A 14,866-nucleotide genomic window follows, 5' to 3' on the forward strand; every position below is an offset into this window, starting at 1 on the left:
CGACCACTGATTAAGAAATTATAAAAAACATGTCACCAATACTTTTTTATAAAATTTTCAACTTTTAACTAATATCCTAAAATATTTATTAGCATACTTTTAAAAAATTAAAAAAATAGCTTTTTATATTATGCTTTCCTAAAAATATCTAATTATCATAAAAGTTTTATTTTATTTCAGAATTCGAATACATCTAACATAATACAAATGAATTATAAGGAGAAAGTAACACAGATTTAGCTTGATTAATATCCAATATTGGAAAAGATAATGTGCACTTGCACGCACTACTCGATGAAGCTTTAGAGTGGAGAAGAGAGATGACTGAAAAGGAAGCAGACATGACATGGGACAAGTGTCTATAGTTTTGCCACAAATCCACCCTGAATTTGCTTGGAAGGCCCATTATCATTATTATCTTTAGAATCCAATTCACATGAACTTGGCGGGACATCCACTGCAGGGGAACAATTGAAGAATCCATGAGGCTGCACCCACAAACAAGTCACACAAATGAAAGCCATTCACTCCCAGTTTAAGACACAAACGATGAAACATCACCACAACAATCAACAATGCAATTACCACCAGCATGAATCCGATGCGTTCTACTGGCATAACTGGCCAGTCTTCTAAACGAGGGACGTGTGTGATTCCAAATACATACCTGAAGTTGACAAAGTTAGTCTCTAGAGAAAATATGCAACATTTTTCATTAGCAAAACAATTAAGTAATTTTTATATATAATTTACGAAATGTAAACCACTCGAGGTTATTATTGCATGGAGCTGTTGCATCTCTTAATAGACTTTTCTTTTCTGATAAAAACAGTGCGAGAGAGAGAGAGAGATGACCAAAGAACTATATCAGTTTCTTCCAAAGATCTGTTCTGCTTAACCCATGTAGCTAGTCCTTCGCTGGCACGTGGATTTTGATTAGGAAATTCTCCTCCAGGGAACATTTCATCGTGTGAAAATGGTGTTACCCAAAGATTATGCCTCAAGAAAGAAGCTCTTCTTAAAAACTTGGCCTCAGAACCTGCTAATGGCAAGCAGTTTATACCAGGTACAAGCTTATAGCCTGTCAACTGTCCAGTTCTATTGCTTGTTCTCGTGTTCCTTACCTGAACCATCATTGAAAAAATAGTACCATTGTGGCAGTGTCATTTAAATAATTAAGTCAAAAGCTATGTTCTGAGACACAGCTTTCTTAAGAAATAACTGCATGCAAAATTGTTGGTGAATAGTAAAGAAATCATCAATGATCTCGCCATAGAAAAAAAAGAATTTAGTTTTAAGTATTAAATTATTAACATGAATAGGAAAATTTCGGCCCTAGAAAAAGCGAAATTCGTACAATCCAGTGTCGAGCAGTCAAAGGATTGCAATCACGCATGGCTTCCAATTCAGATGTGAGCAGAGTCTCTTCAGCATAAAATGCATTGTTGTGAACGTTGTTCTCCCCGGGTTCCTCAACTTTGGCATTGATCTCCACAACCTACCAAACATCTTGATAGTGTAAGAATGAGTACTTGGAAAAGAAGTAAAGATGTTGTATATAAGTTAATTAGAAGAGGAGAATTCTGATTAGTGATTACAAGTTCAATCACGAACAAAACATTAAAATAGCCACACTCATTTAACTTTACAACAAAACAGCTTTATCAAATTAAGAAAGTGAGAAACAGGACAAACAAGAATACGTTTGATAGAATCAATAAACCTGATTTAGTTGCACTTAGTTATGATAAAAGAAGTCATCAAAATGTTACCGATGTTCAATCCTCATGTACCTGATTTAAAGCATCACCAGGTTTACAATCCACAGCCATGTCCATGCGAGCTACAAAAAAGTGTTGATGAACTGGAGCATATAGACTTCGTGCAATCATGGTTCCATATTTTCGAAACTCTTCAGGCAACAGGGTTCCTAGGCTTAAAATTCCAGTTAGCTTAACTTCAGCTTCAATTTTTCCATCCTGGAAGGACGCACCATTCCAGACAGTTAACAAGAATATTTCAAAAAAAGAAGAAAACGTTATCCAATTAATTCATGATAAGAGAAGAAAGATTAAGTAAATAATGATGAACTTGCTTAATGGAAAACCGGCTATCAGGGCATAAGGGTCTGGTCACAATGTACAAATGGCTGATAACTGCCTCACAATTATTCAGAGGATAATCAATTTGTGATACTTGGGAAAGTATCTATAAGAAAAACCAGATCAATTTTTTATGTCATTAACGTTAAGCATATTAATCTCATATAAAGATGTGATGTTTGACTTGCCTGATAAAAGTACCAATAAAATCCATACTCATAATTAGCCACAGTACACATAAAAGAAACTGAAAGTCTTCTAGACCTTCGGACTTCTGCTAAGCCAGTTCTCCAGTCTTGATGCTTCCACAGAATTCCATGGTCCTCTTCTTGCAAGCATACACAATGTTCAATAGTCTCAACTCCACCAGTGAAATTTGTGAAATGAGCATCAAAGTATTTGATGTAGCCCAAACAATCACATCCCTGTAACAAAAATTGACTTGAGCAACTGAAACTCAATCAGAGAGATAAAGATAGCAAATAAAACATATTAAACCTTCTTGAGAGAATGTGCATTTTTTCCCAAGCCATCTTCTCCAGCATCAAAAGCATTCTTCCTGTAATGTGGTTCATTTGGATCTCCATAGGGCACAACCATCTCCACAAAACTGAGTCTATGAGCCACAGGCCTCCGCCCTCGACTACCATCAACATATGCAATAGAATATATAACCAAACCTTCTCTGGGTGTGAATCCAATACGAAAGTTCCACTGTTAACAGGAAAAGAACAAAGTGATAGTTATAGAACTAGTTGGACATTAGGAATATCAGTAGCTAATCATTATGTTTACTATATTCACTTTTCTGAATATAAATCAATAAAGAAGCAATTCAACATCAACCTTTTGCCATTCAACATAAGACCCTCTGACACGAAAGCTTGGACCTTCAGGATGAATAATTTGCAAGGACTTTACATCACTTCTATCAGTTCCACCTCTTGTTTCACCAGGTGTGTAGTTCCTCAAGGGATCAACCGGAGGCAGAGGAACAAGTTTACGGTCTTCAAACTCAATTACCACCATGTTTTGCATATCAACAAGCACATTGATGCCCTCAACTGGGCGTGCATACCCATTTTCCATAGGGCTGTCACTCTCTGCTCTGCAAAATATGAGTGGCTTAGCAAGTCTACGACTGGGACTATCAGCTTCACTGTAATTACCAACACACCTGCAGCAGATTTATGAAAAAAAAGTTTAAATAGTGTAAGAAGAAATTTATAAACAATGGACACCCAACTAAAATTACCAGGTATCAACCATTACAAGGTCCATGTCTTCAATACCCCTTTTCTTCATAGCCTCTCTAAATGGAGGAAAATCTTTAACAACAGCTTCACATTCTGCATACTCCATAGCATCCTGAAGATGGATAGAACATTACGGAATTGAAATTTGCAGTGTATTAAAACTGCTATCTGTTGCAGTTTGACACAGTTCATATTGCATGCTCATATTTCAGATATATTTAATTCAACCCTGATTATCTTCTGGAGCAAAACTTGGGATGGAATGGAACATTGAATTTCAAATAACCAATCTGACAAGTTAACCAATCTTTTCTTTTTCTCATGTGGAACTGGAAGATATGTTTTATCCACTACACTTGAAAGATTTAAAATGCAAATAAAATACAATTATGTAAAGAACCTGACTCACTCAAATTTCAACATTTCAATCTGATATACTATTCAATATTCTAATGTGAAATTCTCATTCATAAACAAATGAAAAATGTAACAAGGAAAAATCAAGAATTATCATTACAGTCTACCGACATTTTCCTGTTGATATAACATATTTCGATTTCCATGTATGTTTCTGAAAGTGTGCAAAATTCCTTAGAGCAAACCCAATGGCAGTTAAAAGTACAGTAAGTAATTAAATTACTTTCAAATACCGAAACTAGTACACAATGGTAAGAAATGGAGCCAGAAGTCATGGGGGAAAAAGGACATACAATTGGAGGTTGAACATCTGGAACAACATATGATGAAATTACTTTTCCACGGTGATGACCTCCACGAGTTACTGCATGTACTTGAGATAACTCAACAATCCATATATTAGTCTCATTTGTCTTTTTACTGTAAACAACAAGTCTAGCACGTCTTGGAGGGAGTTTACAGGGAATTACAGGCCCTCCGTTAGTTCTAGGAAGTAATGATGATTGGAAAGGTGGAAAGAAATAAGCATCTGCCAGTGCAACAACATGTTTATCTGGTTCCAATAAAACTACTTCAATAAAGCGCATACTGTCTCTGAGCTATAAGAAACAAAGACAGTTGGAGGAAAAGAATCATTAGGGACAACTATGAAAAACTCAAATATACAAATATATCCTTTAAATAAACAATTCATGGTGTAGTTAACCTCAGGAGTGGTTCCAGCTGCTCTCACAGTTGCCACAGCCACAGAGATTTCGGCAGCAGATAGAGGGTCCAAAGGGTGGCGTGATTGGGTCCTTTCCATTGTAGTGATTCCTGTTCCACGTTGCAAGAAATGTAATACAAGAATGGAAAATGTTTTTTTAACACAGATTTAAAGACAACAAAAAAATGTTCTTTTGATTTTAAGGTATGCTTTTAGACATATATGAAAAAAATAGAAAAATTATATACAATGTCACATAAAATATTTGTTTTTTAGTTGCTTCCGAAGCTCTGATATAAAATTCAATTCGCTATGCCTACGTCCAGAAGTAAATAAGCATCTTTATAAACAAATTCGAGAAGCAATCAGCTACTAACAAGACCTTTTCCTAATCTTTTAAACAAATTAAAATTGATTGGAAAAACCAAATAGCTAAAAGAGCACAGAGCAAAAAGAGAACGACAAAATCTATCACTTCCATTCTTTCTAGAAGTGTAATGGAAAATCAGAGTAACGTATTCACTGAAAGATACTTTGAAAAGCATCGGCAGATAAAGTGACAAACTATAAAACAAACGCTTCAGTATATGAATCTTGGAAGGCGAGTGTATTACAATTCTAGTAGTGAATTTGAAATTTTTTCCCCAAACAGGAATAGACAACAGACTTGAGAAACAAATCAACGGAGGTGAGTCCATTATTTCTATGAAGCAATGCATACGTACATGGATACATGCATGCACACATACATATGCATATCAATTATATACAACGAGATAGAGAACTAAAATACCGAAGAAGTAAAAGGCATGGTCTAGAAACTCATGTTAGAATCTGGCATATTCATAGGAAAGAAAGCATAGCAGTAGCAGTTAAGAAGATGGTACCTTTAGGAGGAGGAGCATTAGTGGAAGGTTCAGAGATGGAGATGGGTATGTTGTTGTCACGCTGATGATGGGTCCAAGCTGGTGAGGCCATTGCGAAGGGTTAGCGAGCTCACCACAATATGTCTCAACACAGTTTACTGACATGCAGCAAATTACTCCCTCTCTATTCTTCCTCTTCTTCTCTCTCTCTCTCTCTCTCTGAGACCAATGACTCTTATGTATGGAGATGGTATTGGTGGCAAGAATCAGAAGCGTGATTTGGATATAGGAAGCAAATATAATACAACAATTGTGGTAAGATAGAGGGACTTGTTATATATAACGGTAACATAAACTCAAACTAAAGCTCAGAACCACGTGCTTACTCTCTGCGCTCTATAATGAAATTTCTGTTTATTTTTCTTCTCAAAATGTTGTTTGTATTGCTAAAAGGGAATTTTTTTAGATTTTTTTATATTTATAATATATTATTTTGATATTATAATAATAATAATAATATGTAACATAATATAAAAGTTAGTCATTTAAATAATATATTTTTTGTTTTTGTCCAAGGATAAAGGCAAAACGGAAGTTGTTAAGTGTGTTTATTATATTTTTAAGTGCTTATTATCACTGTTAAAAACTTTTTTTTCATATAATTATATTAATAATAAAAATATTTTAAGCAAAAATTAATTAAAAAAAACAATAAACACATGAGACACTAATAAAGTTAGTATAAATGATATACATCTTAGTCATCGATAAGTGTTAATTTTAGGTTGATTATTAAAAATGATTCTTATATTTTTCTATTTGTTATTTCATTTATCATATTATTCATTATATTTTTTGTTTTTTGTTTTTTATTTTTCTTTCTTTCTTCTACCCATAGTGCACTAAGAAAGTCATATATGATCATAAATTTTTTAGTTTAAAAATGTTGATGGAAAGGGACTTATCAGTGAGATACAATATGATAAGTAAGTAGGAGTTGATAGGAGCGTCTGCTTTTGATAATGGACATATTTAGACGATTAATTTAAGGGAGTGACAGTAAATCGTGATAGAAAAGGCTCATGTAATGGTAAATAGTTTATTAATTGAAAGAGACAATGGATTGAGATTTAAGTATTTAAAAACAAATATATCTTAAAATAAGCTAAATTTTAATGAAAAATTTTAATAAAGTTACTTAAGTTTTATAATCACACTGACTCAAATAAAATTGTCTTCAGTAAAAGATATTTATAGTTTAGACAAAAAATATATTTAAATATATATTTAACTATGTTTATCGGCAACATTTTTTATCCTAGAGCCATAATTACAGTTTACAATTAATTATAAGTTTATTTATAATGTCCAAGTTTTTAATCATAAATCCATCATTGTAAGAAATGCTTTATCTAAATTCACTGAGAGCTAATCTCACAGTTACACCATGCATCAGAGTACTTGAAGATAAAAATAATACACACACAATTACACATGTACATGCATACATACAAGTAGATAAAGGGATGAAAAATGACAAAATTTATAAAAAAGAAGTCCACGTCTGACAATTTAATCAATTGAAATTATATACATACACAAGTGGATAAAGAGATGAGAAAAAGGATAAAATTTATTGCAAAAAAAATAAATTCACGTTCAAGTTCATGTCATGCAACTTAATAATCTTCTGAGTTGATTCAAGGGGATAAGCTCTCTTATCTTTTATGTTATCACTTGATTTCTCAAAAATACCACTAATTATTAAGATTGTATGATAATTTTAAATTTGTTATACATTTTTGTATTAATTGTTCTACTTGTTAAATGAAGAAAGCTTTTGAATGTTGAATTAAATGTATGTATTTTTTATTTATTTTTTATATAAATTAATAGAAAATAAATAAAAGATTTTGTAAGATAGTATAAATTTAGCATTACAAAGGAATATACTACTTTAATAAAATTTTTAAATCAACACAATTCAAATAAAATATTATAAGTGTTTTTTATATTATTTTCTAATTGAAATTAAAATTCTACTTTAATAATCCATGCAACAAGTGTCCGTACATATTAATGAAGTAAAACTCAATTTTAACTGAAGAACAACATCTATGGCACCACACCTAAGTTTACCCTTTATATTAATTTAAACATCACTCAAAATGTAATAATTTTTTTATTATATGTCCATGAATATATTGTGTAAAATTATTAATTACACAATATTATATTTTTAAAATTACTTAAGAAATAAATATGAAATAATTTTAATATAATATATATTTATTAATAAAAATATTTTTTTACCCATAAAGTCACAAGACAACCTCAATAAAGAACGAGAAAATACGCAGACCTTTGCACTAGTTGTGTTTCCACCAAGAGGGTATTTTAGGTTGCAACTGGACAGGATGTTTCTGCAATAAATCACAAGGAAATGGGTATCTTCCAAATGGAGAGGGACCAGCATATATATAAATGTGCATGGCCTCCTTTCATGGACTCCATAGGTGATAACGCATATGAATTATATATGTATTTATTGAACACCTCAATATCAAATCCGTTTCCATTTTCCATTTAGAAATGACCTTCCCCACCAAGTTGGGTAGTGGCAATTAATAATTGAAATAAATAGGACCAATATCTCTCACAGAGTAGCAGAAATGGCAGCATTGTTTAGAAATAAATTGCAATAATAAACAAACAGAAGGATGATGTATAGTTAATATTAATGTTAGAGCAAAGAAAAAAATATCATAGGAAAAGATGTGGACTTTAAAGAAAAGGGTGTTGCTTGGTGCTTCCGAGAGAACAGAACAAGTGCAACGCAAGACAACAGTGATTAAGGCAATCTAATATACTGCTGCGTCACCTACCAATGTGGCTGCGTTAGAAAGTAGAAACATATATACAGGGACAAGTACTAAATGCTGAAGTCTATGGTTTGGCATTCTTATCCAACAAGAAAAATCGAATCTATAAAATATTACCTCTATGGTACTGCTTTGTAAGCTTCAATAAGTACAAGGCATGCATTATTAGAGTATGAGTTGTACTCAACCTACTTTGTATTTAAAACTTTACAAAGCACAATTAGACTATGTATATATTTTTCCACTCATAAAGTTAAAATCTAATATCTTATTTAATAGAAATAAAGTTTTAAAAATACAATTACTTTTTTAAAGACGTAGATAGAAAAATATTGGAGTAAAAAAAGAGATTCACGTGTTACTTTTACTGACTTAAAAATATATATATAATTGTATATTAAAATAAGTATTGTAAAAGACTTTAAAAAAATGTTCTCACCTAACTTATATTTAAGCTATACATAACATATATGAAAACTACTTATAAACATAACAACTTCAAAAAATATAATTAAGATTTTTTTTATAAAAATAAGTTTATATTAGAGTTTAGTTTTGAATTTTTTATTTGTTTAACCTAAGTTTAAATGCACCTATCAAACATATTCAAAAGATTATCTATAAATATACTATTTTTAAGATAACAAAATCTTGGTTGAAGAATCAAGATGAGAGGTTAACTTTAAACTTAAAGAACATATCTTTGAAATCAAAAAATTTTCTATTGAATAAGTTGGTAGGGTATATATATTACAATTTTAGTAAGAAATGGTATAAAAAATGAAGGTTAAAATTAGAGATAATATTAGAATATAAGTTAGTAATTTTAAGTATTTGAAATTTATTTTATAGAATGTTTGAAAAATTAACAAAAATATTATTCATAACATAGAACATCAGTGGTTAAAGTAAAAAAGAAAAACATTCAGAGTTATTTATAATGGTAAAAATACTTATAAAACTAAAGAAAAGTTTTTATCAAAATGCAATGCAACGAGTTATCGTCTATAGTACTATATATTGAACTTGAAGGAAATTATACAAGAAAATAGTAAGAAAAATAAAAATAAAAATGTTGAAATAAATGTGTATCTACACACAAAAAAATGACAAAAAAGGATTTTATATGAGAAGAAATTCTGATAGACTTATTGAGGAGAATAAGATAAAAGAGAAATTTTAATAATATATTTTTTAACATACTCATTTTAAATTATTTTGAGTTATTTATTAAATTTAATAAAAAATTATAAAATTATGTAACTCACATTATTTCTTATTTCTATTTTTATGATTCTCTCTATTTTTTAATAAATTTTAATAAATTTTATTTAATAATCAAGAGTGTGTTAAAAAAGTATGTACTTAACACTCTTCTAATATTAAGAAAAAAAAAAGGTATTAATATTATTTTAACACATGCAAAGAAAAGTATTAGAGCGTATCGCTAAGAAAATTTGATTGTATGGTCTTCAAATTTATGAAACAAAAGAGATTATGAACTTTAAAGAAATCATAAAAAGGAACCTCATGATAAATAATATATTTAAAAAAAATTAATTTTAACTGAATTCGGTAGCATTAACGAGTTAAAATAATCGTAGCAAATTGTTGATTGTGACTCAAATCTCCTCCAAGTTGAGTTTGCTATAATTGCTAATTGATGAATATAAAGATAAGGAAAAAAAGAACTAAGATCCCCGGTTACAAGAAAATGGTCATGGAGGATACTGCCGTAAACAGCAAATTACCTAGTTTGAGAAAGAGAACCATCAAAATTCAATTTAATATAGTTTAATATATTAAATTACTCTAGGTGTTTGTTTAATATAGTGTTTCGAACCAGTGAACTAAGCAAATAAACTACTACTTGGGCCGAAGAGGCAGGCTATCGCTACATTTCTGGATCTCCCACGTTTTCCACTTTTCCCATCGTTTCTACATTTTAGTCTAGGGTTCAATTTTGTTCGCAAGCATGTCAGTCCGTTGTATTGCCAAGTGGGCCTGGATTTGGGCTTCCTACTCTTTTGAATGAATCACCATTGGGAAAAAAAAAGGTAATTATATTATTAGGAAAAAAAAAAAGTTATAGACAGAGTCGAAGAAGAAACCCTAGCTGCTGTTAGGCGGGATCCCCTCCCCTTCCTTTCTTGTGGGGCTCTTCTATTCCTTTATGGAATTTTTATTCACATTAAGTGAATTTTCCTCTGTTTTAAGAGATCTTTTTTATTCCTCTTTCCTTTATATGCTATATGACCACAATTTTATTTTCTTCCGTATTCCGGTGGAGTTTTCATTATAACAGTGATTAGTTGTTGGGCTCTAGACTAATCTGGAAGGATTGGGAAAAAAAGCAACGCCCTACTTGCATTTTGTTGCTCCCTCAAGTTTCATTTGCAAAAGTTTATGGTTTGTTAAGAATTGCTAGTGGTTTTAGTTTTGTAGACTTTTTAAGACTAAACTTTGCTAAATTCTATGCAGACCTAGGCATGCATACTGAGTTATATTTTGTTTATGTTATGTACATTGTTGTTATGCTCTTGTAATCTTCGAATTTGTAAGTGTTTTTGAGTTTCTTAATCAACGATCGATAGACCGAAAATATAAATAACAACAAAAAAAACTCGGATGAGTTTAATTTTGTAATGCCATATGGTAAAAGCTGCTATTTCAAATAATGCACGTTAATTATCCTTGAGATATTTGCCCATGCCACTGTTCAAGTTGAGAATTAACTATTGAGATCTATCCACCAAGAAGATTCTCACAAATATCGCAAAACTAGGCCATGCAAGATAATCAATGGATTCACGTAATCTCTATGGGCATTGAGAAGTAATGCTGCAAACTATTTACCAAACATACAAACACTAACAAATTTTTCGTTTTAGTTTAGACGAGATATCCTGCACAGGCAATCTTCTTACTTATAGATTGAAACAACGATCGATATCTAAACTAGGCCACCCAAGGATGCTCACAAAACTTAATACCCGAGCCTTCTCCCACACGCCAAATCAATTTTACCAAAAAACTTCCAGCACTCGGGTCATTTTGACAGCGTTGGATACTGGAAATGAAGTCTGAACCACGCCTACCTGCACATGGATTCCACCACTTGCACACAAGGTTCGTCTCTCTATTGGATAACACCATCCCCATTTCATCATAAAAACCATTGTTTTGGGTTTGCAATTCATCTTTGGTTTGCAAACGCAGTGACAGTTCAACGCCATCTATCCAAAATCAACCATTGTCCTCACATCCATCGAATAGGATTGCATAAGAAACAGTAGTGTGTGTGTGCATGTTCTATTTCTCATGTGAAACTCGCATCACAACTCACAAAATACAACGCCTACAACTACAAAATCCATTTTATATGAGGCATTACGAGAAACCAAGATTACGTAATGCATCTGAATCACTACCCAATTCGAATTAATATCAACCATCGAAACCCCTCCACAGCATCCATTTGAAGTTAACAACATCCAATTCAAGAGTTAAATTATCAGATAATTATAAGAACACAAACACAGCATCAATTTAGTTTCTCAAGCAACATAAAAATAAAAACGACAACCCAGAACAATGAGCATAAAAACTATTTCAATTAATCCAGTTCAGATAGATTGAAACAAAAGGCACAAATGATAAAATCCAAGATCTCGAAAAAGTTATAATAAAAAATAAATATACCCTAAAAATCAAGCGGTGAGGACAACGGCACCACCAGCCTCCTTGATCTTCTTCTCGGCAATCTTGGAAACGAGCTTCGCCTTAACGACAAGGGGCTGATTCTGTGGCAAAACCCCTTTGCCCAAAACCTTAAAGTAACCGAACTGTGTGACATCGATCAAGGGGGCTTTGTCGGTGGAAGCCTTGTCCTTAACCTCTTGGGGAACCATTGACCACAGTTTGTCGATGTTGACGATGGGGCAATAGAACTTGTTGCGGAGCTTGTGGAAGTAGCGCATACCAACCTTACCGAAGTAACCGGGATGGTACTTGTCGAAGAGGATGCGGTGGTGGTGCATGCCTCCGGCGTTACCGCGACCTCCAGGGTGCTTCCGGTGCTTTCCGATACGCCCGTGGCCGGCGCTCACGTGACCTCTCTTCTTCCTGTTCTTCTTGAACCTTGTCGTCATTGTCGCTCCTCTCTTCGCCGCTCTGCTCCCACTAGCTCACGGGGCTGCCAATACCCACGAATTAGGGTTTCATCTCTTATAAGCGGAGAATCATTGCTTATTTTACTAATTTACCCCTCCGCCCTCATCTCATATATGGAAAATGTTGTCGTGTTTTTTAAACAATGAAATTAGAGTGTTTTCAAAATGTGTGGATAAAAATATTTAAAAAATTAAAATAAATATAAGTATTTTTAGTGTCACTGTTACGTATTATATGAAATTTTAAACATTTAATTAATAGAACTACTTTCTGTACATAGGTAAGTTTGTTTGCTTAACACTATAAAATGTGTATACCTTATTGTTTGAATGCATTTAAAAACAATGATTGATTAAATAAAAACATAATATTAATTATAAAAGGGAAATTAGTTAATATTTTGTAGCATATTATTGCTAAAAATATAAATATTTAACATGTTAAAATATGTATACCTTAAAAATTATTGTTAACATGTGCCTTAAAATCCCAGTAGTTATTCTATTATGGACAATGAATGTTTTACACTTACAGGGTATTTATAATTCATGAGAAATAAGGAAAAAAAATAGAAAAAAAAACAAAAAAAACAAGATAAATTTAACGTACAGGCCTATAGCTTTTCGATTTGGATGGGTGCCGGTGTGGTCGCAACTATACTGTAAGCGCAGATTGTTATATTCATGTAACATTTGTAATGGCTATTTTATTGTGTCTCTTTGAGTGTGTATTTGAAAATGATATTTTAGAAAGGAAAGGAGGTAGGAAAATTTTTTAATTTTTAATTTTTAATTTCATAATTTCATAATTTCATAATTTTTAAAATAAATATGATAAGATAATAAATTAGTAAAAAATTAATGTATTATTTATTTCATGATTAAATACATTTCATTTCATATATCTCTTTTTCATTCCCCTTTCATTCAATTTAAATATGAGATGATACCAAACGTTCTTCCTTTACATTCTATTATAAATATAATTATAAAATAAAATATATTTTATTCCATTTCACTTTGCAATGAACCGTTTTCCACCGTAAAATTAATTAATTTCTTCTACTATTTTTGCATTATTTTCTTTAGGCCTACATTGATCTACACCATGCTCACGAAAAAATGATGCACTTGAAACCCTTCACGTTCTTTATCTTCTCTCTACATTATCTTAAGTGAGTTGATTTCTCTTTTGCTTCACTTATTATCATAATGCTCCTACAAAATGTATACAAAGTTAATGCATCATCTCAAACCAATGTCCATTTGAAGGCATGCCAACGGTGGCTAAAGAAAAGATTAGTTACTGTACTAATTGGTTAAAAGGTCATAACTAGGGATAGAAACAGGACAGGCTAGGCTAGGCTTTACTCTAAACAAGCCTGGCCTGTAACATAATTATTAGGCTTGAGTCTGACCTGTTACTTGTTAAAGACTTTATTTTAGGCCTGACCTGACCTAAAGCCTGTTAACAAAGTCTGTTAAAAAAAAATTAATATTAATAAAAATATAAATATTTTATTATTAAATTAGTTTATAATTTTTTTAATTTCTATCTATATTCTTAATAATAATTAAATAATTATAATAATATTTATATAATTTTATAAATAATTTTTAAAATATTATTTAAGTATTAATTATAAATATTTTATATTAATAAAATTTATATTTATATTTTTTTATTTTTAAAAATTATATAAATAGTAAATATTTTAGTTTTATTTTAGAAATATATTTTGTTTATTTAAAGACATCTTATATTCAACAAATAAAGTTATAATGAATACATAAAATTGATAAAAAAAAAATAACATTCACACAGTTTGTTGAATCAATTAAAAGAAAATTATATGTTTTAAAAAAAATAAATTTAAACTTACTGCAATATATATATATATATATATATATATATATAATAATGACAATAATAATAAATATTAAATTAAAAAATAATTACAAAAAATAACACTTATAAAATTTATTGAATCAGCTAAAAAAATTATTATATTTTAAAAATTAAATAAATATCATCATTATAAAAATTGTAGATGATAAATACTTATATTATAAAATTCATAGATGCAGAAAAATAACATATGAGCATAGGAAGAATTATTAAAATTTATATTTAAATTAAAATAACTTATATTTCTAAATTTTTATCTTAATTAAAAAATATGTGATAAAACTTAATATAAAAATTTAAACTTAATGTACTATATATATATATAAAATAAAAACAATAATAACTATTAAATTAAAAAATAATTATAAAATATTTAATTTTATTTGTCTCATTAATTTGTTATTTTAAATTAACAAATAAATGTAAAATTAACTACACTATAATATTAATGTAATATAGAAAATATTACTCCTACAATAAATTAAAACACATATTTATAAATTACATATAAATTGATTAAATTGACTAATAATTTAATTAAAACATGTTCAAGTTA

General features: G+C 30.4%; 2 protein-coding genes across 3 annotated transcripts; both read right to left on the reverse strand.

The window, feature by feature from the left end:
* Positions 1-359: 359 nt before the first annotated feature.
* On the reverse strand, positions 360-5,465 carry LOC113847913 (copper methylamine oxidase-like). The gene is made up of 12 exons (XM_027477244.1): positions 5,369-5,465; positions 4,482-4,591; positions 4,069-4,374; positions 3,358-3,470; positions 2,949-3,279; positions 2,601-2,816; positions 2,291-2,527; positions 1,794-1,979; positions 1,358-1,498; positions 856-1,124; positions 586-667; positions 360-488 (listed from the first exon to the last, which is right to left on the reverse strand). The coding sequence occupies exons 1-12, from the start codon at positions 5,457-5,459 to the stop codon at positions 360-362; spliced, it is 2,211 nt and encodes a 736-aa protein (XP_027333045.1). The 5' UTR covers positions 5,460-5,465.
* A 6,329-nt stretch (positions 5,466-11,794) lies between these two features.
* LOC113845935 (60S ribosomal protein L27a-3-like) lies at positions 11,795-12,422 on the reverse strand. 2 transcript variants are annotated; one of them, XM_027473664.1, is made up of 2 exons: positions 12,138-12,380; positions 11,795-12,059 (listed from the first exon to the last, which is right to left on the reverse strand). In XM_027473664.1, exons 1-2 carry the CDS (start codon positions 12,378-12,380, stop codon positions 11,940-11,942), a joined length of 363 nt encoding a protein of 120 aa, XP_027329465.1. In that variant the 3' UTR covers positions 11,795-11,939. The 2 variants fall into 2 exon arrangements, with proteins under 2 accessions (XP_027329465.1, XP_027329463.1); XM_027473662.1 differs by having other exon boundaries at positions 11,802-12,422.
* Between the last annotated feature and the right edge of the window lie 2,444 nt (positions 12,423-14,866).

Source organism: Abrus precatorius, unplaced genomic scaffold, assembly GCF_003935025.1.
Source record: "Abrus precatorius isolate BTA unplaced genomic scaffold, Abrus_2018 Scaffold8, whole genome shotgun sequence".
NCBI classification, from domain to species: Eukaryota; Viridiplantae; Streptophyta; class Magnoliopsida; order Fabales; family Fabaceae; genus Abrus; species Abrus precatorius.